General features: G+C 34.0%; 1 protein-coding gene across 4 annotated transcripts in view; it reads right to left on the bottom strand.

Annotated features, from left to right (window-relative positions):
- The window catches only part of LRRC49 (leucine rich repeat containing 49), a 129,942-nt gene that overhangs the window by 17,584 nt on the left and 84,690 nt on the right, over positions 1-27,668 (bottom strand). For all 4 annotated transcript variants that reach the window (XM_069458162.1, XM_069458145.1, XM_069458152.1 and 1 more), the window contains 4 exons: positions 24,276-24,439; positions 6,753-6,990; positions 5,372-5,557; positions 2,450-2,559 (listed from right to left, as the gene is read on the bottom strand). In XM_069458162.1, the coding sequence (XP_069314263.1) occupies positions 2,450-2,559; positions 5,372-5,557; positions 6,753-6,990; positions 24,276-24,439 (698 nt within the window). The remainder of the gene's footprint in view (positions 1-2,449; positions 2,560-5,371; positions 5,558-6,752; positions 6,991-24,275; positions 24,440-27,668) is intronic.

Raw genomic sequence — 27,668 nt, forward strand, 5'->3', positions numbered from 1 at the left:
CCAAGGTGAAGAGATGTTTAAGTTACATATGCTTCATGAGGCCCTGGGCTCAAAACTAGCATAAGTTAAATACAACTCATATGGCAGTTAATGTGTTAAAGGCACTTGTATTTTGTTTTCTGGAAACTTGCTTCCCATTTTTTCCACCCTCCCAGTTCCAACTAGACATGTTTTTGCTATCCTAACTCATTATTTACAATTTTATGATATGATCTATATGAGTATGCTTTTTGGGATACATGGAAATTTTCTTTGAGTTTAATATATGTTTAAGTTTTACAACCATTTCATAGATTTTTGAATAGAATATGTGTTTTTTTCTGAATTGTGCATAAGGTTCTGGAAATAGTATTTTAAATACATTTAATTGATAAAGTGTGTTAATTGTGTTATTCAAATCGTCCATATTCTTTCTTATTTTGATTTATTTGATCTGAGTTATGTGAGAGGTATATAATATCTACTATAATAATTGAATTTGTCAATGTATACCTGTATTTGTTAATATGTTTAGAAGCTGTAATCCTGATTACGCTGTTTCATAACTATTATCTTTTTTAGTAGATTGCAGTTTTTACTGTAATCAATTCTATTATTTCTAATATTAATATTCTCATATTTGTTGTTGGCATTTGCTCATTATATATTTTTATCCTTTTATTTTCACCTTTAGGAATTTCTTTAGGGATGTTTCTCAAAAACAACACGTAACTCAATCCTAAACTCACTCTGAGAGGTACTATCTCTTAATGGGAGAATTTCATTCATTAACATTTATTATGATAACTCATATGCTTTTCTTTTTTCTTTTCTTTCTGCTACTCATTTTTTTTTCTTTTAGTAATTTAGAATTATACATCTAATCTTTTTCTAATGGCAATCCTTAAAATTTTAATACACACAGTCAAACATGTATTTTTCCATCAATTTTTGTTGTTAATTAGTACCTATTATCTCTCCTAAACAGGGAAAGAAACTTAGCAAACTTTAACTTCCATTCTCTTAGGATTTTCTGAGATTTCTATTTTCGAGTTATTTATTTTTTTATATTATGTATTAATGCTTATCCAGAAAACTATAATTTTTACTAATTTATTTCTACACCATCTTTTCTTGAATTCAATGCCTCCCTCAGTATGTTTTTTTTTTTTCAAAGTAGTTTGTGAGTTCTAGATGGGATTTAGATTCCATGAATCAGACACACTTGGGTAAGATCTGAATTCAGAACTGTGCTAAGGGCAGAAGTAGGAATACCACACAAGACACCCATCTTGTTGGTGTAAAGTATAGCAGGGCAACATGGCCCTGGAGCCAGGTTCTGAGGAGTGGAGTAGGGAATTTCCTGATCCCCAGTGTAGTTAAAGTAGCATGATCCTGGGGCTCACAGCTAGGACGGCAGCCTCCTGCCGTCCATGACTGTAGCAAAAGTGGCAGTTTCCTTGTGGGTTTGTTCCGTAGCAAAGTGCTCCATGACTACAGCAAAGGTAGCAGTTTCCTTGGTGGGTTTGTTCTGTGGTATCATTCTGGGAGTTATCTTTGGAGGCTCAGTCTAGAGACTGCTTCCTCAACCCTTCCAAAAATTTCGTAGATATCTAATACCTTGCTTACTCTAACCAGAGTGACTTCTATTATCTATAACTAAATCGTGGCTGATATACCATCCTTGACTATTCTCCCTCTACCCATACTGTATCCTGTCAGTCAGTATGTTCTGTTAGGTATACCTTCTAAGTGTTTTTTAAATTATCCTCTCCTTTATTCTCACTGCCTTAGTTTAGGACCTCATGATCTCTCTCTTGGACTATAGACTCACGACTTGATTGGTCAGTCTTTCAATCTCTCTCTGCTCAAATGGCAGCCTTTCTAGGAAACAAATTCAATCACATGATTGTTGTGCTTCATTACAACACACAAATTTTCATTTTTGTTTGGCATGGATTGCAAAGCCCTTCAAAATCAGACAACAATCTTTCTAGCTTAATGTCCTATCACTTATTGATAATCATCCCATGCTCCAATTATACTGAATTATTTATAATTCCTTGTGCTTTTGCAGATCTTTTTACGCCATATCTTCTACCTGAAAAATTCCTACTCATTCTGGAAGAACTTGATAAAATGTTACCTCCTTTGTGAAGCCTTCTTCAATGTTCTTTCAAAATGCAGTCTCTCCTATGCTTCTATAGCCCCCTCTCTTACAGCACCTGAACTATTGTGCTTTAATTGCTTATGTGTATCTTTAACTTATTAGATTATAAGCCACAGGAGAACAAAGACTTTGTCTTACTTAGTTTTATATCCCCAACACTTTGAATAGTGCCAATCACAAAATACATCTAGGATACATGTTTGTGGAATACATAAATGGCACAGTTAAGAGGTATATGAAATTGATTTCTTTTTCTAGTGCAACAGTAATTCTATAAAAACTATATAAATTAAAGTTTACCTGGCATCACCCAGAATCGAAATCAGACGGTACTGGGGTAACTCAGAAGATGCTACATGTGCTAGGATTCCAAAGAGCCTTTCAGCCATTATCATATCATTCTGCGTCACCTGAAGAGATACAATGGACAGGGGTCAAAAATGACACCATCTGTTAGCTGGATACAGCTAATATAAACCCAAATAAATGTCTAGATTAAATATTATCTTTTAAACCCAGAAAGTACATTCTCCTGGGCTGTAGAGAGAAGAGTTTTCATTGATATTTCTCTTCCTTGAAGTAAAATGAAGATGTATAAATGTGACTGATGTTGAAGGAAGCTGACCAGGGATGATGAGCTGGTGCTGACTTAGAAGATGTGTTTCCTGAGAATTATGTTTTAAGTACCTTAGATTCTTAATGAATTTTTTTCAGAAATCCTATAACTTTTTAGATTAGAATTATTTAGAGAGAAAAACTTCCAAGTGTCAATGGGATAGATTCATTTCAATAAGGTGTCAAAGGCAAGCCAAGGTATTGTTTTCATACCTTGCTCCTATTTATATAAGGATAATTTGTCCCTTTCTGAGAGATGGAACTCTTACAGGATTAGTGAGCATACTCCTGTACATTCTAAATTTATATCAGACTTTCTCCCCACAAAGAATAATTTGTTATAAGTATACCCTATGAGGGCTATACCAATAAAGTACTAAAAGCTGAAAGTAGGCCTTGTATTAATATCTAGGCATATCTTCTTTAATATAAAATAGGGTTGCTTGCATTTTAAATATTGTTGGTTTGTCTATTTAATCCAATGATTCCCAACCAGGGGTCATTTTGCCCCTTAAGGAACATTTTGCAATGTCTGGAGACATGTTTGGTTATCACAATTGGTGGAGGAGTACTACTGGAATCTAGTGGGTAGAGGGGACTACTGCTGAACATCTTACAGTGCACAGGACAGCCCCTTCAACAAAGAATTATCTGGCCCAAAATGTCAATGGAGCCAAGGTTGAGAAAGCCTGGTGTAGGTGAATTCTGGATCTTCAAAAAATTCATTCTTAACACTAGCTGTAATATACTTTACAGGCATTTTCTGGGGAAAAAAAAAACCAATAATTCAAAAACACCTTATACATATGAATCAGTGCAGACAGAATTGCTTCCCTTCCCTGGACCTTCATAGTTAACGAGGGTACTGCTCCCTCAAATCCTTCCTTTAGCTGAAAACTAAGTTGTTTGGTCCAATATAGTCACCTAGTGGCCAATGCAGGCCACTGCTCCATCTTTTCTACTTGATGGTCATAATTCAATTTGATTCTACTTCAAGCAATATCATTATCTCTTTTACAAAGAGATGTAGAAAAGTAGCGTGACATTACTCTATATTGTCAAGGATTTTATAAGGAGAAATGTATTTTAGGTATTTTAGTAAAGTGTCAAATATCCCTGACAGTGGCATTTTCAGAAATTCAAGTCAGAAAAAGATTATATTGGTTCTTTACAATTCTGCTCTACTTTATATAATTATACTATTCCTTCCTGATTCAAAGTTCTGTAATAATGGGTATCTTCTGGTAATGATTCGTATCTGTGTATATACACTATTTAAGGTTAATTGGGATGACAATTTGGCCATTAGTAAGGGAGAATCACCCACCTATAGTCAAAATAACCATTCTATATCCAGTCAAGACTAACTTTGGAAACCTTTGGGACTAATTATTAGGTCTTATAAGGGACTTAAGATCTCTCCTCTGGGGAAGTACCAAAGGGTACACAAAAGTACACAAGGCTAAACCACATCTCTTGAGAACTAGCTGGAGAAATTAAAAGTCATCTGAAGATTCTAGATTTGCCCAACATCTTCAACAGATGGCTGATACTATGGTCATGGGAACATCACGGTTGGTGCAGATTTCATATGGCTGCTTGTACACCGATCCAGAGACCTCCAGTCTCCTAAAAGTATGAAGAATTCTTAGAGTTCTAGGCCAGAGGTGCCTACCTGTAGTGTATCAGCTGTAGGGAAATACAGCTACTGTGCCAGCAAAGCTCATTATAGTTCATCTTACAATAAGGAGGTCTTCTGAATTTTAAAGATTTTTTCCTTTGGAGGATTATTTAAATTCAGCAGAGGTAGAAGCATGGTTTTTCTCTTCTTTCCAAATTAATATTTAAAGAGAACATGGTTTTTGAGTAGCTGGGAGATTACCCTTGTGACAAGCTTAGCACAATCAATCTAAAAATAACTTTTCACTAATAATTTTCCAGTTCTTCAGCTCCAGGCCAGAGTTATCCAATGTAGTCATGGTACAGGCAGCTGTTACCAACTATTAACAAAGCAGTCCTGGCATTGACTTATGCTTGTTTTCTTTTCTTTTTCCTTTCTCTTCTTTTCCCTTTCTTTCTTATTTCTCCTTCTCATCTCTTCTTTTTTTTTTTAAGTCACTCTTCTTTCCCTTTACACATTCTTTTTTTTTTTTTTTTTTTCATTTTATTCTTCCCTTCCTCTACCATGACCCTTATTAGTTGACACTTGAGTTTTACTTTCCCATCCCCTCTTGTATGCCAGGCAATCTACAAGCACTTTGAAAAATACAAAGATCATATTACTATGGAAGAGTTATTATTTTTTCTTTTTTTAAACACTGTTACCTTACCATTTTACTTCTCTGAATGCTTACAAAGAAACAATAAAAGTATTTACTATTCATCCTGAGGTTACTATTTTATTTTCACAATTTGTTTAGTGCTTTAGAGGCTTCTGGATAGAATTTTTTTCATTTTAATGTTTTAAATGTCATAATTAAAAAAAAAACAAAACCAGCATTTCTCAAAAGTTATATCCTGGGTACTTAAATTCCTCACCATTTTTAGTACCTATTTCCCCTAAAAAAGAACATTTTTATTCTACAGTTCACTTAGTTTTCAGCTTACCTCTGTTCCATTTATTTTCTGCATACTAAAATGGCTCAGCCTAAACAGCACATAGTATTTCCAGAGTGTAAAATTGACAACTGGATTTCCTTGAGGATCGATTGTCAACTGGTCAATACGACGGAGTTGTGCTAGTGCATTAAATTGCTGCAGCATTACGAGATTTGTTTCTTTAAATTTAAGGTGCTGCAATAACAAAACACAAAAAAAGATCTCAGCATTGAGTTTACCATCCTGAAATATTAACAGTAATGCTTCACTGATCATTCCCTAAGTAAATATGTAAACCTTAGGCTTAGCAAATATATTTTCAATTATGTTAATTGAATGTACTAAACATATATAACTAATTTATCCAATGCACCATTGATGGAATATATTCAACAGTAAATTCTGAGTGGTTTCTTCTACAAAGCACATTCTCACTTATTAACAAACTAAGATTCTTTAAAGTTATATAAATATCAAATAATTCAGATTCTTTCAGGCATAACAATGATTTTATATGCTTTACACTGACATTTAATTTATTTAAAAAAAACACTGGAAATGAAAATTTCAGAACTTTATAAATACAGGACTCACAATGCTCCTGAGAAGAACTAGTTAATCATTATTACCTGTAGCTTGCCAAATACTAAGTAGGCTAGTTAAACTGGCTACTGAGAAATCAAATCACTAAAACCGAAATGTTAACGCGAATGTTGTCTCTGTGAATTTGTATGCTCTTTTCTAAACACACTGTCTCCACTTCTACCTATTTTCTTTAAGGAGGATGAAGTGGGGGGAAAAAAACACCCCACCGTGAAAGGGTGGGTAAGAGAAATCACTTGGCTAACAGAGAAAAACACAACTATAATAAAAACTCAAGAGAGAATCTGTTGTAGAACTCACAGTTTCTACAAATGCATACTAATTAATTAATATAATGCTACCATAATTGGGGAAGGCCAATTTCTCAACATAATTTTAATGAGCTACTAAAATTATTTTCAGTGCCATTGGAGGACTACTATAAAAATCATATAATAAATATACATGTCCATCAATACCAGGTACAATAACTAAATACATAGGGCTATGTGCTGCATACAGTCGAATGCTTTATAAAGTAGAAATATGTAATTTGAATAAATTTATATTAGTCTTTTTTACTCCAAAGAGGATCATTTTTTAGAGATATCATTTCCAACATTAACACAAAATACAAGGCCATTTATGAATACTAATTTAAATGCCAGCTCCAGAAAAATCAACACAAAAACTCAGTTTCCCTGCCAGACAGAAACTGTATAAATAAAAGTTAAAATGGGTCTTTGGCCTGTGCACACAAGTCATGACTAAGAATAACTCAAATATACTACTAAAAGGAAATGTTTACCAGAGAATTAGGAAACTTAATCTTCAATTTGGGAAGCACTTGGACGATCTCATCAAATTCTATGAAAGTGAAGGAAACTGTTGTGACCATTCCTGCTGTTTGAGCACTCCAATTCCGATCCAGAGACTCCAGTGCTCCTGAGCCATACAGGGAAAGTGTGTCCCCATCCACTTCAACCAGGTGTGAGTCTATGACAGCTAAACCTTGTAAAGCACTGGTGAGTCCTGCGTCTAGAGACCTGGAAAACCCAAAGTATAACTTTAGATGAAAGTTTTATCATGCAAAGTAAATAAAAGGTTATAATGTTATAATGGCCTGTTAGAAAAGCTCCTTACAATTTTATATTCATTTTTTTCATTTCAATAATTAAAACTAGGGCACCAAAGATTAATTTTCAATAGACTATCTGGAAATATTGTATTATTCTAATCACATATTTTAATTAAAAAAGAGGTACACTAAAAACAAAAAATACCCTCTAAACCCAAATTATTTATATCAATGAAAGATAACTGATATTTTATTTAGTTTTAAAACAATCCAATTAACATATCATGGGTATCTTTTCATGTCAATCCAAATAGGTTTTTCCAATCAATGAAATTTTCTGACTGGAAAAAATACAGTCAAAAAATTTCTATAGTAAGAACCATACATTAGAAAAATATATTTATAAAACAAATCATAAATGTTAAAAAGTTTATCTCTTAGAGATTGGATTAAAGGGTAACTCTTTCTATTTGTGAATACTTCAATGTTTTTTGAAATTTTGCAAGTGTATACCACAGTTATAATTAGTAAAATCTGTGAAGATTTCCTCCCCAATTTGAAATAAGAAATAATGAAAAAAGAATCCATTATTTATATTATACATACACAAAATCACTGTACACATTCTATTGAATATTGTAATTGTTATTATTTCCAAAGTAGGAGCCACATTTTCTATAAAAGGCTACCTGAATAATAGCTAGACAATAAATGAAGTATCGTGATCCAATTCAAAATTTCTGCTTTCTGAATAGAGACAAAACTATTTGTTTTACTCAACCTCAAAACTTAAACAAAGTTTGGCTTTTGTTCTATGTGTTTTCATTCTGAAATTTCTGCTTTCAGACAGTATTTACCTGCCCCTACTAAAATTAGTGTCTTTCTCTTTGTGTTCCTATGGACATTTATACATTCCTCCAACACATCACTTCTCATACTGTATTATAATAATTACATGTTTACAATTTTGTCTCTAATTCCAGACAGTAAGTTCCTTGAAACTAAAGATTATATTTTTTCATCTTTGGGGATGCTGAGGCCTAGTAATAAGCTTTTCACAATGTGTACTGAATGAATTAATTATTAAAGATCTTCAAAATTTTAAATGCTTACCCCCATAATAAGCTGAAATAAAAAAAAAATTTAAATGCTGATGTTGAGGGATAAGACTGATAAACCACCACCCTGTTGGTTTATCATACTTATTTCAGAGGTACCAGTTAACCCTCTACACATTTGTCTATTCAATAATAGGCTAAGTAATAACATCAGTCTACTCTATGTGAATATGTAAGCAAGAAAATATAAAAAGGCTTTATTTCTACCAGATTAGTGCTTAAGACAATGATTATTATATGACAATAATCAAACATTCAATAAGTAGTAATATAAGAGCAGTCTTGGATGATAATCCTAGAATGGTAAAGGCTGATAATAGAATAAAAATAAAATAAGAATTAGTTCCATATACTGTGCTTTGTGTGATACATTGAGCTAGGTAGACCATATAATCATCACTGGAATAGAATGGAGGATAGGAGTTAGCATTTCACTGCTGCTAAAATAAAGAAGGCTTGATGAAAAAAGAGTGCATACTCCTATTACACCACTTACCACATTATACTGCAATTACCTATTGCTTGTCTGTCTCTCTTACTAAACACTGTAATCCTTGAGTGCTTGAACTTTGTCACTTACTATAGTAGATTCAATATTTAGCATAGTTCCTAGCACATTCTTTGCTTTATATATATTTTTTGAATGAATTAATGAAGTGAGATAATTATGGAGTTTTTAGTATCTATTAAATCCTAAGAAAGCTATTCTAACCATAAGCTGTGGTTTCAGAAAAGGGGAAGAATCAGTGATACAGACATAGAATAAGGGTTAGCAAGAAGGTTTACCCAGGTGAGGCAAAGACATATAATGAAGAAAGAAGGTGAAGGGAAAAATAAAGCTAGTTTACACTGGGTCCCCAAGGACAAGAACTTAGTGATGTGGAGGGACTCGGGGGAGTCACGGCAGATGGTGGGAGCACTACTGGAGGGCCAAGCACACCAGCATCTTGTGGACTTTGACTGCCACCTTGACGACATCCAGCAGGACTGGACCAACCAGCAGCTCAATACCCAAATCACCCAGTGGGTTGGTCCCACCAATGGAAATGCCTGAGCCAAGGCCATGGGTGTCAGGATCCAATAAAGAGACTTGGGCTGATGGGTCAAAAAAAAAAAAAAAGCTAGTTTATGTAGGGATGCCTGATGGCCATGATGCCCAACAAAATAAATTTAGTTTTAATGTAAAAATGATAGGAAATCAGAGTTAGGTATCAAAAACATGAATAAATTCTTTGTGAAGTGATGCCGTATATTTGAAAATGTGTTGCTTTTCTTTTTCTATATGATTAAAAATTTAATATAAATTCCAAAATAAAAAGTCTACCATTAGACAGGGATTATATATTTTACGTAAAGTCTTGTCAAACAAACTGTTGGGAAAATAAGTGAAATGATAAGCCTATATTCAGCAAAACAGTAAGATGGTTATAAAACAAAGCAGAAGTCATCTCCAACTTACATACATCTCACATGGACATTTGGTAAAAACAAATGGAAAGTCTGTCTGCTGGGCTGTAGACAGGCTCATCTTTTTCACTGGGAAATATGGTACTTGTTAAATAGGTCATATAATACCTAACTCATTTCAGTTATTTTCTGAATGAGGCTTTTGAGTTTAGCTTCAAACTCTGGCCAATGTTTATAAATTTGCTGCTCTGGGAAAGTGTGCTCTGATTTCCACAAAAAATGACTTAGAAAGCTTGCTAAACATTGTTCATGTGTTGGAGATTATCCTTCCAGTTATCTTTGCATGCTTAGTAGATATGTCCACATCTTTTTAGTTATAAATACATACATATTAATTTGTTCATTCATTCACAATTCACTCCTTCATTCACCAAACAATTGCTAAAAGCCCACTATCTATAAGGCACTGTGCTAAGAATTCTGGCACAGGCCACTAAATCATCTGTGCTGATAAGAACCAGTATTGAGACCATATGTAAGATTTTGGATATACCAAAATTATTGATCAGCTTTACTGGACTATGGTTTCAGGAATATAACTGCTCTAATCCTACTTTGCAATCAACCTAATAAACACATAGGACATAATTTTTAAACTGAAATGACATCAACATCCCATTAAACAAATAGGTTTTTTTTTTTTTGTGGAGAGCTTATTATGTGTAAGGTATTGTGTTGGGGATATAAAAATAAATCAAGACATATTTGCCCTCAAAGAGCTCCCAATCTGGAGGGTCGGGGGTGGAGAGGAAGATAAATATATACTTCAAATGTGATACAATGTGCTTATTGTTATATAATGAGTATTTAAACCATATGCTCTGGGAACACAGAGAAAGAAATGACTAATTCTTGTAGAGGGAAAAAGCCAAGTTTCAAAAGGAGGCAGCATTTGAACTAATCCTTGAGAGATGAATAGCAGAATTTCATCAGGAATAGAAGGGGAAAAAACAGAATGAAGAAAGGCACAGAAGCCTGATTATGTATAACATATTCAAGTAAGAACAACTTCAATATGGCTGGAACACTGAAACATACAGGGGAGTAAGAGTTGGTGATGAGGCTGAAAAGTCAGATTTTATCCTGTAGGGCTGAGAAGTTTTTAAATATCACTTAACTCCAGTGAGAATGGCTTTTATCAAAAAGTCCCAACACAATAAATGTTTGTGTGGATGTGGGGAGATAGGAACATTCATACACTGCCGGTGGGACGGCAAACTAGTACATACTCTATGGAAAGTAATATGTAAATACCTCAAAGAGCTACAAGGAGAACTACCATTTGATCCAGCAATCCCATTACTGAGCATCTACCCAAAGGAAAAAAAGACATTCTATAAAAAAGACATCTGCACTCAAATGTTTATAGCAGCACAATTCATAATTGCAAAGATGTGGAAACAACCCAAGTGCCCATCAATACATGAATGGATTAATAAAATGTGGTATATGTATACTATGGAGTACTATTCAACCACAAAAAACAATGGTGATATAGCACCTCTTGTATTATCCTGGATAGAGCTGGAGCCCATTCTACTAAGTGAAGTATCATAAGAATGGAAAAACTGAGGGTATATTCATACCTAATGGGTACAGTATACACCATCTGAGGAATGGACATGCTTGAAGCTCTGACTCGGGCGGGGCAAAGGCAATATATGTAACCTAAACATTTGTAACCCTGTAATATGCTGAAATAAAAAAAAAATAATAAGACCATATTCAATGCAAGTTTTTAAGTACCTCCAAAGTGCCATGCATGGATCTAGGTGCTGGGAATACAAAGATGAATAAGATATGCTCTCTGCTCTCAGGGACCCACTTCGGACACATATGTTGATTAACTTTGTGAAGAAGTAGTAGGGAAAAGTTGGATGCAGGGGGTTGGCAAGAAGACCAGTGCAACAGCATCAACTAGTCCATATGAGAGCATAACAAAAAAATGGTATGTTGTAGTGGAAATGGTATTGGAAAGAAAATGAGATAGATCTTAGTTCAAATTCCAGATCTGCCATTGATAAACATATAACTTTTGGGGCAAGTTACTTAATTTCTTTGAGTTTCAGTTTCCTTGTACATAAGATGATCATAATATGTATCTTTTCAGAGTTGCTGTGAAGATTAGAAATAATATTCTAAACTGTGCCTCATACTTAGCTCAATACATTTTCAAGATCACTATTAATGAAAGAGAACACAGATTTATCAGATATTTAAGAGAAAAGGAGAACTTAGTGGTTGATTAACTATGGAGAATGAAGGATACAGAAGAATTAAGTATGACTGAAATTTCTAGAGTGGGTAACTGGTCATCCGGTCCAGTTTCCTACCACTGTCTAGCCTAAATTTACACTCTAAGAAAGCTGGTATTCTCCAGAGGATCCATGTTTTAAAATTTGTTTTCCTATGAATTCCCATGCATTTCCAAATATATTCTCTAAATCAAACATTAATTATATGACAGCAGGCAGTATGACATCAAATAAGAATTCTCTTCAAGATCTTTAGTGGTTAATTTCAAGTCTAAATGTTCACCTATTCAACTTTATCTTTATATAATAACAAATCAGAAAAATATTCTATGCCTTTTCACTTAATATAAGACATTAAGAAAAGACAGGATGATTAACTTAATGCAATAAAGTAATGAGTCCCTAAAAACCAGGGTAAATGTAGAACATACTCATAAATGTCTAGATGGAAAAAAAGACAACATTTTGGAGGATTATGTATTTTTTTTACCTTCAAGCTTTTTATAACAGGCTAGAACATAAAGATTTAAAATATTTCAGAAGATTCTTTTCCCGATGAATAAGTGGTGCTGATTCTCATAATAACTTATTTTATGAATTTCTATTACAACATTCATAGGTGTGGAAATTCATTTTATGCATTATATTTTATTATAGTAGTGTTGGCTAAAATACCACAATGTTCATAGACAGGAAATGTCCAAAAATAAACCAGCTTCACTGCATGTATCCAATGTAAGCAAAGAAAACATTACACCAAGTACTTTCTCCTTTCTGCCAGGGAAAAGAAACCTGCTATATACCATTTTACTACAGAGCTATCCCAAGTACAGTGAACAGTGAAATCATAAATGAATCATTAATCATTATAGACTTTCTTCCCTTTTTGTGCCTATAATTTTTTCATAGACACTTGTTTCCCAAAAGCCAAAGGGCACAGACACTGTAACACAAGAATTAGCCACTTTTTCGGCATTATAAAATACTAAAGACTATAAATGATTATTTAAAATAGAAAACCTTATGTGGTATCAAAAAACAAAATGAAACACTAAGGGAAAGACCTTGTGGGCCTCTGAAGAGCTTTCTACCTTCAGAAAGATGAAGCTTAATCATTCCCAGAAAAAGAAATTTAATTATATTTTTAAAGACAGAGAATATGGTAACACAACCTTTAAATGTTTAAAATTCTTCACTTTGTACTTTCGGATAAAATAGCAGATAGATTGAACACATATATTTAAAACCACTCCCTCCAGGACCCCAATGAAGAAAAGTAACTGAAAAGGTATAAACTCACAACAACAACAAGCATAAGGGAGGACTACCAACAACAGGAGATTTCAGCAAATTTCTAGAAGCTGCAAAGTAAAAAGTGTTAAGTGATGAAGAAGGGTAAAAAAGAGCTGTCTCCTCAAATATGCACTGGGGATAAGAAAAAGATGGCAGCCAAAGTGCTCACTAGAACTCTAGAAAGGAAAGAATAGTAGGTATGGTGAAGGATAGGAGTGAAAAGTGAGACTGAACACTGGGGCATTAATTGAAGATTTGCAAAAGAACTCTCCCACCTACTTCTCCCACTGCCAACAAAACAGTCAGGCAGAGTAGCATTGCAAATCAATGAGAAAAGGAAAGAATCCTCAATAAATAGCACTAGAGTAACTGGTAGTTCCTGTGGGAGAAAGAAATATACCCAACATATCAGACCTTAACCTCAAACATGAACATCAATTCAAGGTATAATAAAGACTTCAATATGAAAGGCCACATGTTAAGCCTTTAGAAAGACAAAATGAGAGAATATTTTTAAAATCTCAATGTAGTAAAGGATTTTTCTTTTTACTTAAACAGAATCTAAACGGGTAAGCCATAAAGGACAAGGTATACATTTTGTTGTCTTTAGCATATAAATCACATTTAAAGTCAAAGGCATGTATGAGATTGCTTAGAGGGAAATCCGAGAGTGAGAAAAGAGTTTAGGACCGAAATCTGAGGAGCTCTACCATCTAGAGGTTGAGCGAATAGAAATACTTGAGGATATGAGAAAGACACATAATATAAGAGAGAATCAAAGGCTGCTAATAATCTAAAATAACAGACTGTAAAGAATGGTCCAAAAGCAAATAATCAATCTAAATTAGATCAGGGAAAAAGTAGGCTTCAAGAAAATTGGATTCTAGAAATTAGAAGTGTAGTAAAGGCAGCAAATTTCTTTGTTCAATTAAAAAAAAAGGCAATCAGAAACTCCAGAGGCAAACTATGTAAGAAAGGCATGGCCCAAATATGAAGCAAACTAAAATGTGGCATGGATTTGGATAACTTTTGAAGAAATGAAGAGAGGGCCATTTGACCTTGAAGCTAAGCTATTCTCCTTGAGTGACTTAGGAAGCACAAAAGGAGATATAATCATAGGATACTACTTAAATATTAAAATAGTTACATCATAGAAACTTAAATACTGTTTATCAGTTTTCAAATTTTAAATGCTATCAGTTGACAAAGTTTTATTATTACAGTGTTAATCTTGACATATAAAAGTTTACCTCATCTCAAAGAATATAGTAAAACTGGAATCCCAAGGAAGAAGCAAAAATGGTAGAATAGGGAACTCCAAAACTCCATCCCTCCATAAAAGCAACAAATATGCTGGCAAAAAAAGTCAGATCAACTTTTTCAGAACTCTGGAATCTAATAAAAAATTACAATAGCCAGGAGAACATTTAATGGAGGAAAAAACTCCTGAAGTTCAAAAAGACAGTTCTATGGCATTTTAACTTATCCTGTTACCATTCCCCACGCCCCAGCTTGGTGGTAGTCTTGAAGATGACCGGCCCGCATTCCTGATGTAAGTTGCTGGTAATAGAGGAAGCAATATAGACCATATTCTCAAAAAATTGTGGTTATATGTTTTGATATATCTTATGGTTCTTTGAAGAATCAGCTCAAGGGCTTGCCTTTGTGCTTCTCCAGGGCTGAGGTAGCTTCTGAGTGGCATTTGTGAAGAGCATGTAAAGGCAAAAATGTATTGGCTGCTGCCACATGGGGTAAAAGATGACAGGTAGAGCAAGCAATAGACAGAACAAAAAGCCTGAGAAAGAAGAGATTAGGGAAGGAGATACCTGGAATAGGGCCTTGAGAAGCCCCTGTGTATTCCAGGGAATCTAGAAGAGCACATGCATGTCCAGGGCTGGACATAGGCATGGAAAAGACCTGAGAAGACCCTAAGCAATCACCTCTGGCTCATCTTCAGGAAGTGAAGGCTAAGGCAGAGTTGTAAACTGCCTAAGTAAGCACTGAAAGAGTGCCCCAACATAGAACCAATTTGCAAAGACTGAGAGAGGTTTATTTTTTCTCTTTTCTCTAGTCATTTAAGAAAATCTCTGTCAAATTACTAACTGACCACTAAACTAATGGAATGGAGACTTCAGTGGCTACAATATGACAAAGAACATAGTCTTCACAAAAATAGTTCAGAAAAGTCACTAAACAAACAGAACAACCAAAATAAGCGGCAACAACAAACCCTAGGGAGGAGGGATGATCTGATTTCCAAAGTTGCCAAGTTATAGTATTAAAAATATCCACTTTAAAAAAAATTATGAGGCATGCAAAGAAACTAGAAAGTATAGCTTAGTCATAGGAAAAAAAGAAATGAATAGAAACTGATCATGAAAAGCCCATACATTAGACTTACTAGACTTTAAGTCAACTGCTTTAAATATGTTAAAAGAACTAAACAAACAAACAAAACAAAACCAGAACAATGTCTTACCAAATAGAGAATGTCAATAAAGAGATGGAAATTAAAAGAAAGTAAATAGAAATTCTGTAGGTGAAAAGTATCATAACTGAAATGAAATATCCTATAGAGGGCTTTGACAGCAGATTTGAGAAGGCAGAAGAAAGAATCAGTGATCTTAAAGACAAATCCATTGAAATTACATACTCTGAGGAGCAGGGGGAAAAAAGAATGAAATTACACAAGCAGAATCTAAGAAAACTATGGGACACCATCAAGCATACCAACATAAACATAATGAGAGGTTCAGAAGGACAGACATGAAGATAAAAAAGAAGAAAGAATATTTTTTTTTTTTTATTTCATCTTGTTATGGGGGATACAGAATTTCAGGTTACATACGTTGCTCCTGTTCCACCTAAGAAGAAAGAATATTTTTAAAAACAGAAAATTTGAAGAAATACATGCCATAAACTTCCCAAATTTGATAGAAAACATTAATCAACACATCCAAGAACCCCAATGAACGCCAACTAGGATAAACTCAAAGAGACCCACACTAAGACACATTATAATTAAACTGTTGAAAGACAAAGATAAAGAGACAATCTTAAAAGCAGTGAGAGAGAAATGACTCGTCACATACAAGGAATCCTCAATAAGAATAACAGCTGATTTCTCACCAGAAACCATGGAGACCAGAAGGTAGTGGATGATATATTTAAAGTGCTGAAAAGAAAAAAGAAAAAAGAAAAAAACCCTGTCAATCCAGAATTCTGTATCTGGCAAAACTGTACTTCAAAAATAAGGGAGAAATTAAGACATTCCCTGATAAACAAAAGCTGAGGAATTCATTGCTAGTACATCTGCCCTATGTGAAATGCCAAAGGGAATCCCTTAGGCTGAAATTAAAGAACACTAGATGGTATCTTGAAGCCATATGAAAAAATACAGAACAGCAGAAAAGATAATTACATAGGTATATAATTAAAGCCAATATTAATTACTGTATTTTTGGTTGGTAATTCCTTTTTTTATATGTTTTAAAAGACAAATACATGAAATAATTATAAAATCTATGTTAATACATACACAATGTTTAAAGATGTAATTTTAAGAGACATATACAGGGAGAATTACAAAACACTAAGAAAAGAAATTGTAGAAGATGTAAACAGATGGAAATATCTACCTTGCTCATGAATTGGTAGAATCAACATCATTAAAATGTCCATATTACCTAAAGTGATCTACAGAATCAACCCAATCCCTATCAAAGTACCATCATCATTCTTTACATATCTAGAAAAAATAATTCTATGCTTTGTATGGAACCAGAGAAGACCTCGTATAGCCAAAGCAATCTTAAGTAAAAAGAACAAACTGGGAGGTATCAGTCTACCAGACTTCAAGCTGTACTATAAGGCTATAGTAACTAAAACAGTATGGTACTGGCATAAGAACAGAGATATAGACCTTTGAAACAGTACTGAGAATCCAGAGATGAAACCATCCGCATATGGTAATCTAATCTTTGACAAAGTGACAAAAATATACACTGGGGAAAACAATCTCTTTTCAATAAATGGTGCTGGGAAAACTGGATAGCTACATGCAGAAGATTGAAACTAGATCCCCACCTCTCAACTCTTACAAAAATCAACTGAAGATGGATAACAGACTTAAACCTAAGGCATGAAACCTTAAGAATCCTAGAAGAAGATGCAGGGAAAACCCTTTCAGACATTGGTCTAGGCAAAGAATTTTTGAAGAAGACCCCCAAAGCAATCCCAGCAGCAACAAAAATAAGTGGGACCTGATCAAATTAAAAAGCTTTTGCACAGCCAAGGAAACTATCATTAGAGCAAACAGACAGCCTACAGAATGGGAGAAAATATTTGCTCTCTACACATCCGATAAAGGGCTGATAACAAGAATCTATTTAGAACTTGAAAAAATCAACAAGAAAAAAATCTAATAAACCTATCAATAAATGGGCAAAGGACATTAACAGAAAATTTTCAAAAGAAGACAGAATAATGGCCAGCAAACATATAAAAAAAAAGCTCAACATCTCTAATCATTACAGAAATGCATATCAAAACCACAATGAGATATCACCTAACCCCAGTGAGATGGGCCTCTATCAAAAAATTCCAAAACAACAAATGCTGGCGAGGATGTGGAGAGACAAGAATACTCTTACGCTGCTGGTGGGACTGCAAATTAGTGCAACCTCTGTGGAAAAGAATTTGGAGATACCTCAAACAGCTAAAAATAGAAATACCATTTGATCCAGCAATAGCAGTATTACGCATCTACCCAAAAGAGCAAAAGACATTCTATAATAAAGACATCTGCACCCGAATGTTTATGGAAGCAAAATTCACTATTGCAAGGATGTGGAAACAACCCAAGTGCCTACCAATTCATGAGTAGATTATTAAAATTTGGTACATGTATACAATGGAATACTACTCAATTATAAGAAATGATGGTGATCTAGAACCTCTTATATTTTCCTAGATAGAGCTTTAGCCCATCCTCCAAAGTGAGGTATGACAAGAACGGAAGAATAGGCTCCACATGTACTTGCCATCAAATTGGCACTAACTGATCAACACTATGGTGCTCAAACAGTAGTAATATTCTCCAGGGATTAGAAGGTTGCGAGTGGGTAAACTCACAACTAATGAGTTTACCCGGTGAGCATTGTAGGGGGGAAAAGACACACCCCAAATCATGGTTTGGGTGGGGCAAAGTCATAACATGTAACCAAAATGTTTGTACCCCCATAATATCCTGAAGTAAATTAGAAAAAAATAAAATAAAAAAATAAAGACGTAATGTGTGACAATAACAAAATAAAGGGGGGGAAGCTATATAGAAACAAGTTGATGTATAATATTATAACTAAATTGGTATTAATTCAAACTAGATTATTATAAATTAAGATGTTAATTTTAATCCTCAGGGTAACAGGAAAATAGCTAAAAAGTATATATTAAGGAGGAATGAAATGGGAATTAAAAAACGGTACACTAAAAGAAAATCAATTAAATAGAAAAGAAAATAATGAAGGAATTGAGGAACAAAAAAAAAGATATACAACACATAGAAAACAAACAAAAAAATGACAGAAATAAGTCTCTCCTTATCAGGACTTTATAGATTAAACTCTCCGATTAAAAGGCAGTGATTAGTAGACTGAATTTAAAAAAAAAAAAAGATCCAAGTACATGCTATCTACCAGATTAAAAGACACAAATAGATTAAAATTGAAACGATAGACACAAATATTCCATGCAAACCTAACCAAAAGAGAGCTGGGGTGGCTATTAACATCATACAAAATAGAACTTATGTAAAAAATTTTTACAAGAAACATGTAAGGATATTTTATATTGAAAAATGGGTGAATCCATAAGGAAGGTATAATAATTATGAACATATATGCAACTAACCCCTAAAATACAGGAAGCAAAAACTGAAAGAATTTAAGGGAGAAATCGTTCTACATTAATAGTTGGAGACTCCAATACTCTACTTTCAATAATGGATAGAACAACTAGACAGAAGATCAGCCATAAAGAAAAGACTTGAAAACACTATAAACCAACCAGACCTAACAGATACATACAGAACACTCCACTCAGCAACAGCAGAATATACATTCTTCTCAAGTGCACATGGAACATTTTAAGCCCACAAAACAAGTCTTAATAAATTTAAAAAGATTAAATTCATACAAAATACCTTCTCTGACTACAATGGAATAAAACTAGAAATCAGTAACACAAGCAAATCTGGAAAATTAATACATATATGGAAATTCAACACCACATTCTGAAACAACCAATGGATCAAAGAAGAAATCACAAGGAAAATTAGAAAAGTACAGCTGATATAATTTGCAATGTATAAAGTGGGAGAAATAAAAAGGGTAGATTCATCTTGAACAGTGCACACTTGAGAGCTACCATCTATAGCAGATGGAACAAGAAATGGAGATTTAATTATACATTATAAAAGTTACCAACGAGAGAACTACAGAGATATAGTTTTGGGAGGAAAGGAGGTGAATGAGCTGAATCTTCATCTATTATAGCAATAAGTATATCTAAATCTTACCAAAAAAAAAAAAATCACATGATATACATTTAAATATTTGGTAGAAAAGGAATCAGTAAAATATACTTAAAAAAAGAGTAGCCACATAAGTATAAGGAAAATAAAGTGAATGAAGAGTGTTAACTATGCCAAATGCTGTGGGGAGGTCAAGTAAAACAATGACTTACAATTCAAAAAACCAATTTGGATCCTTTGGTTAAGAGCCCCTCGTTTAGACAAACACAAGTGATAATAAGCTCTTATAGAAATATTTCTAACTTTCAGATGTAAGATATTTTATAGGAATCACATATTTACAAATGAAATTAAAGGAAAATCTGCAATCATTAAAAGTTATAAGTAACTGATTTTGCATTATAGTCTCTACCATTATTCACTGTCTGTCCCTAAAGTTTTATTTTTCCACTTCCATATATAAATATCTTCTGTGGCTCCTCAATTTACTAGTTTTCAGGTCATTAAAAAAGGGTCAAACCAAGAGAACGTCATAGTGTTTCCACGGCACTTTAAACTTATATTTGTAGAAAGTAAATCTTCTGCCAGAAATTGTGGATCTCTTTTCTAATGATTCATCATTACTCTTAACAATCTCTCCATTGAATCCACACATCACTTTTCCCATCTCTCTCAAACTCTTCTTTTGTGCTCCTTGTTTAAAAGCCTCTGACTTTGTAAAACTCCTAATAAAAATTCTGAAACTCTTGGCAGTAAGTATAAGGCACAACAATTTTCACTAACAGATACTTCCTCTTTTTCTTGGAACTGATTGCTTGTTTTTGAGATCATAAAAGTAAAGACTCTATAATTTTAAATTATTTTAGAAGGTCATGAAATTTTTGGCCATATGCCACTTTAAAAGTTCAAAATGTCAGGAAAGTCACATTAATAGTCTGGAATCTGCCTATCAGAGATAGTCTTGCCACATAAAAGAGTCATTTGATAAAAAAAGATACTCCTGCATTCACTTCAGCTGCCAAAACTAGTAAAACCTGAATAGTGAACAGTCCTGTAACAAGAGCACAGGATGCCAGGCAGAGACTGGAAGGAGAAAAGGCTGGTCAGTTGTTGAATATTTTGGCCCCTGGTTCCACACCTAGTTCCACCATTAGTAACTTCAACATCTACAATAATGGTTTCAACTGATCTTCTCTCCTCTGGTGATCTTCGCTTTTACTCTTCTCCACCAACCCATTCCCACAGCCAAAAAATGGCCTCCATATTGCTCTTAATGTCATTACTTAGATATATCTATCTCTAAAATCTTCAACCTCAAAAACTCACTCTGAACATAAATTCCCACTATTCTGGCTCATTGTTAACCCTCTTACTTTATATACTCATCTTCACTGTTACTTAGACTTCTAGTCCCAGAAATATAAAATTTTCTCCCAATCTGTTGGCAACCTTTGCTTTTTAATTTCTTAAAAATCTAGCCTAGACTATCTGACTCATCATTTCTATGTTTTGTTTGTCATCACACTTGAAATTTTTTATTCCTTCTCTCTGATCCCTTATCTTTTTGTTCGTCATCAGACATTTAGCTTCTCTACTGTTATACTTAGTTACTCTGTACTCCTGGAATAAACTCACTCTACAATTCTGGCTATGGGTGCTATAATTTCATTCTAACCTCATTTAGTTCCTCAGAATTTTCCTTCAGTCTTTCAACATTTTTCCAGTTAGCTCTCTCTGGATATCAAACAAGACCTGAAAAAATGGAGAGACATACCATATTTCTTAAAGTGATGTTATTGTCATAATAATGTCAATTCTTCTGAAATTAATAAGTAAACTTAAATGTGATTTGAATAAGATCCTCAACAATTCTTTTCTATTTAGATTAAGCAACTTTAAAGTTCATATGGAAGAATATGTGTGTGAGAATTGAAATTTGGAAAGAACAATGAAAGCATATTTCCCCTACTAGTTATTAAAACTTACTACAAAACTACTATTTTCAAAAGAGTCTGGTATTGGCATAAAAACAGATAAATAGATTAGTAGAATGGAATGGACACTCCAAAAATACATCCACATATTTGTGGAAATTTAACATAAGATAAAGATGACTTTCTTATTAAAAAAGAAAGAATAGTTTAAGAAAAGTTATTAGCAAATTGACTAGTCAATTGAAATAAAATCAAGGTAGACCCTTACCTAATACTAAATATAAGTCATACATATTAAAGTACTAACTTCTAAAACCTTATTAATATTTTTAAATAAAATTTACAAGGTTACTTGGATAAATTCAGACCTGGGAAATCTTTTTAGGAAAAACAGAAAAAAAATTAAAAAAAAAAAAAGAGAAATCAGAAATAGGACTGATGTGTATTATTTCATAAATCTAAAGCCCAATGCTATAAAGTTTTAACATTATAAAGTATTATAGTTCTAACCAAGTAAAATTATATTTTGACATTTACATAATATTAAATATAGTTCTAGGGCCATATAAGAATGGTATATGAGTCATATAAATTATCACTTTATTACAATTTTTATTCTTTTTTTTTTTTTTTTTTTTGAGACAGAGTCTCACTCTGTTGCCCAGGCTAGAGTGAGTGCCATGGCATCAGCCTAGCTCACAGCAACCTCAAACTCCTGGGCTTAAGCGATCCTCCTGTCTCAGCCTCCCGAGTAGCTGGGACTACAGGCATGCACCACCATGCCCGGCTAATTTTTTCTATATATATTTTTAGCTGTCCATATAATTTCTTTCTATTTTTAGTAGAGATGGGGTCTCGCTCTTGCTCAGGCTGGTCTCGAACTCCTGAGCTCAAACGATCCGCCCACCTCGGCCTCCCAGAGTGCTAGGATTACAGGCGTGAGCCACCGCGCCCGGCCACAATTTTTATTCTTGTTCCCTTATTTTTCTAGCTAACAGAACTGAGAAGTTCTAGGTATAGATTCCCAAGGCAGCTGAAGGAAATACATTGATATAAGTTAATCCTATAACTAAAATTTAAAAAGTATGTTTTTCTAAATGTATGCCAGGCTCTATGTCCAGAAAATTTCTAAAACATTGTTCTAATGGTTCTGAAATTATTTACTTTATTACGTTATTTATATATGAAAGGCTAAAAGAATTCTAGCTATAAACTTGAAATAAAAGCTATACTATATTTAGTTTACAATATGTTTCAGAGTTTGGTTAAGGTAATAAGACAAATGGGTTTCATCAAATTAAACAAAATTGAATTGTATTCTACCTTTGAGTTTTAGACTTTATTTTTAAATACAGCCAGCCTTCTGTTTCAGTGGGTTCTGCATCCATGAATTCAGTCAAATGAATCAAAAATATTCAGAAAATAAAAATTCCACAAAGTTCCAAAAAGCAAAACCTGAATTTGTTGCATGCTAAGTGCTACACTGAACCCATGTGAGTGAAGTGATATAGAGCATTGTATTAGGCATTATAACTAATGCAGAGGTAATTTAAAGTACACAGCAGGATGCAGGCAGGTTATATGCAAATATTATGCTATTTTATTATATAAGGAAATTGAGCACTCACAGATTTTGGTATCTGTTGGGGTCCTGAAACTAATCCCCCATGGATACTGAGGGATGACTGTGTGTATGTGTATATATTTAAAGGATATATACATTATAAAGATATATATGCTTTTTGTCCCTCTCATTTACTTGATTCCAATACGCTTTCTTGAGAGGAAGAGAAATATGTGGAGTCTAGATAGTGTACTGAGAATTGCTCATAAACCTGGGGACATGTACCATGTGATACATGTGTCTGAGAAGAAAAATGGTTGTGAGCCACTGGAATGACAGATAATATAGACCACAACTGGGGTAATTATTCAGATTTTATGCCACATTGCTTACTACTACTAGTTAAGGACTAAGGATTTGTGCTGGCTGTTGGGGACACGACAGCGGTTAAGACAATCAACCAAAATTCCTTTCCTCATGAAGCTTACACTCTAGTGGGTAAGACACTAGTTATTTATTTATAGTTATGGTAAGCACTAAGAAGGGGAAATGCAGGGTACTGAGAGACAAAGGGGTATCTAATCTATTCTCTAGAGTTAGGGAAGGCTTTTGGGGAGACATGAGGTTTAAACTTAAGATCTCTAGGGATGAACTGGAGTTAGCTAGGGCAGGATCAGAGACACAGGGCAGAGAAGTGGTATCAGTGCAGAAAAACACTATTGTAAGAAATGTTCTGAAGTAGTAAGTAACTGGATTTAAAGAAAGTCAATGATGCTGCAGTCCCAGAAGAAGGTGGTTGATGCTGCAGGAGAAAACAGATGGGGTGGGCAGAGGGCCTCAAAGACTATATTAAGTAATCCAGACTTTTTCTTATGAAAAGTAGGAAACCACTGAAGGGTATTTTAATTAGGAGAAGGTTATAGTCAGATTTATATTTTCAATTTTTCATCTTAATTTAAACTTCTAATTTCAGTAAATTTTCTTAAGAAAACTACTCTATTAATATAATCATACACGAAATGGTTTCCCATTCCCAGTCCATATTCAATTCTCTAAAGATGCTAGTATCTTGAAAGATGCCATTGCATACCCTGTTTCCTCTGGAGATGCAGAGATGGTGCTTCCATCAATCTGACAGGGGTCCTGAGAAGGAGAGTCAGAATCTTTTCTATCTTGAGTTGTGGCAATATTAGCTACTCGTTGTTGCAAGTCCCACTTTCGAGCTACGTTGTTAATTGTTAGCCTTTTCTTCTCCTATGAAAAAGTTAATTGTGACAAGAATTATATAATGCAATTTTTGTAGCAGAAGTGACATCTAAGGAGCATATTGTTTGTACCTTTTTATCCTTTTTATAATACGTTTAAAAGGAGCCTATTCTTTACAAGTAGCTACCCTATATATATTCTAAAACGAGGTTCAAAAGGCCTGTATTTACCCAGTGCATTCAAACATCTCAATAATGATCTATCATCCTAAATGTAAAAAATTATATATAAGCAATAATTTGTCCTTAGAAACTTAATTTATTAAAAATAAGTATATAACCAACTGGAGAGTGAAAATTCACTATCTGAAATTTTAATTTGACAGAAATTTTTACCTAGTTAATGTTATCTGAAATTTTAAATTGGCAGAAATCTATATGCCTCTGTGTTTAAACATAGCAAGAAAAAACTAATAATATTTAAGTTTTCCTACCCCAATAATTAGGACTAATATGGTGGAATAATCTAATACGGGAGAGTTTGATGAGTGTTGATCAGTGCTCCAAGTTTCATATCATAAATTGTAATGTCTGAAAATCAAAAACTATTATCTAGACTATTAAAATAAATTGTGCTAGGTTGAAATGTCTCTAGATAACTGATACAATTTTAGATGAATAGGAAAGAAATTAATTCATTATAAGCAATGGATGCCTTAAAGTAGTGGTTCTCAAACTTTAGGGTACCTCAAGTCTCCTGGAGGGCTTGTTGAAACAGATGACTGATTCGTTGTTTTTGGAGTAGGGCTCTAGAATTTACATTTCTAACAAGCTCCCAGGTATTGCTAATGTTATTTGCTCATGGACCTCATGCTGAGAACCACTGACTTAGGGCATCAGAGGTCAATTCTCTCAGACAAACCCTATTGAGAAAAGAAGACTTCAAATATTGAAAGAAATTGTGCTAGATTGAAATGTTTCCATCAAATTTATATATATTAATTAGGAAAGTAATCCTTATTCTGATAGTTTCCATTATCAAAAGTTAACATTTTTAAGTGGCATATCAATTAGATCAGAATGCTGAAAATAAGACACTTTCCCTTTCCTCTAGTTTACTAAGAGTACAATCCTCCATTTGACAAATCGGCTGAGTGCAATACTGACCCCTCTTTACCTGCTGGCTCTGGAGCCAGTGAAGGCTGTTAGGAAGATTCTCTGTCCTCAGTGCATATATACAAGTAGAATAATTCTTTTCAGTTGCACCTTTTGCCTATATTTGGTTACCTAAGATTTTAGCATGTATGCATGGCATTAGGAATGAAGAGTGATGTGCTTGCTTAATTAAAAGTAAACTTTTTAAAGTTCTATTTCTGTGTTTAAAAATGTTTTTTGGGGGTGCAGTGGTGTATAGCTGTAGACCCAGCTACTCGGGAGGCTAAGGCAGGAGATCTCTGGAGCCCAGGAGTCTGAGGCTGTAGTGTCCTTTGAGCCTGTGAATAGCCACTGCACTCCAGCCTAGGCAACATAGTGAGATATTATCTTAAAATGTTTTTGGCCTGGGTTCTTTTTTTCTATTGTTTGATATTTCAAATTTTTCTGTATAATTAAGTGGGTTACACTTAAAGTCTTTTGAGACTTTTTGACATTTTATTTATGTCCCCCTTATCTAAAGCAAGTAGAAATCTGCTATTCTACTGTAAAAAAATATTTTCCCTAATCTGTAATAAAAAAGCATCTTACCTTAAGGAATTCTATTTCAATTATTTGCTGATGACTGTGCCAACCCAATTCTTAATCTAAGCAATGCTGTTATTTTTACTCAGTACCAAGGCCACTTTGAAAGAGGTGAGGGCAGTGAGTTAATGGAGGACGGCTTTCATATTGGCTCCAAGCATTTGGCTTTCTGGCTGACAGGGGCTGGCAGAAAGAAATATTCTTAATGAGGTAGATATAGCAGTGCTTAGGAAAAAAAGGCATAAAATATCTTTATACCACTGAGTATGTTAACAAATTTGTAACAGAATAATCTTTGAAAATGCAAACACTTTCCTATACCTGTGCCAAAGTTAAGCTTCCTTTACTTGGATTATTAAAATCAAATCAATACCAGGTCGACTAAGAGAATGGTTAATTTTACTGGGTCCAGGAAAAGGGAAGAGATATTTTAAGACAGGAGTGCAGCTGGGATCAGGTGGGGAATCACTGGCTGGCGAGGAGGTCACAAGAGGGCTCTAGGCATCTGCGGAGCAAGAAAAAAAGAAGCAGAAAGCCTAGAGAATGCCAGAGATTCTGCAAGGCAGAAAGGGGTACCCAAAGAAGAGTTTACTCTTAAAGATCATAGAGGCATTTGGCATATCAGCTGTAATTATGTTTCTAATAGCTATATGCCAATAAGTTGTCAAGTTGTTTTAAAGTGACAAATATTTTAAAAGATGCCAAATTTCAACTTCTGCCATTTGAGTGAATTCTTCATAGTCCAGGCAAGACCATACCAGTATATGCCATAACTATCACTTCTCTTCATTTCCAAGGTTACAAGGAAAACAGAAAGATAGAAAAGAAATAAGGCAGAAGATATGTGTCTATGCACTCTTCCTGTCCCTCTAAATCTTACCCAAGCCATTTTGTTAATGATCAATACGTAGGGTTGCATGAAACAATCCTCAGCAAATGCTGAGGTTCTATTATATCATGATTCCAATTCTGAGCTAGTCCTAGAACTAGAATCTCCTGATTCCCCATGCTTTTCATTTTATTAAAAATAAAAATGCTAAATAATCCTCTAAAGAGTCTATTTCGTGACTTTAGGAGAAACTTTATGAACTTTAACTTTCCACAGCTTTCAAAAAACTTTCCAAATATTAAAAAAAATTTGCTAAAAATTTAATGGCACATTTCCCCAAATGGTGATGGTAAGAAGCAGCTGAATTGGGTATACAACAAAAAAAAAATTTCAGTTGCAAGGTGAAGTCAAGTGCGATTTGGTGCCTCGACCAGGCTCTATCTATACTGGCAGGCCTAGAGCCAAATCATTGATGGAATTTCTTTGTTCATTCTTCCCTTCTGGGCTCTGGGCTGTCATACACAAGAGTGGTCTACAGATCTGACAGCTTTCTCTCTCTGTGTGTGTGTGTGTGTGTGTGTGTATATATATATATATAAAGTCATTAAATATGAAATGTCCAATTTCAAATCAAAAGTGTAGTTTATTATATCTCAAACAAGAAGCAGTATAATTAAAGTATGCGCCTAAAGTATTGACACAGTTTTGCCAT

The sequence above is a fragment of the Eulemur rufifrons genome, chromosome 2 (assembly GCF_041146395.1).
Source record: "Eulemur rufifrons isolate Redbay chromosome 2, OSU_ERuf_1, whole genome shotgun sequence".
In the NCBI taxonomy this organism is placed as follows: domain Eukaryota; kingdom Metazoa; phylum Chordata; class Mammalia; order Primates; family Lemuridae; genus Eulemur; species Eulemur rufifrons.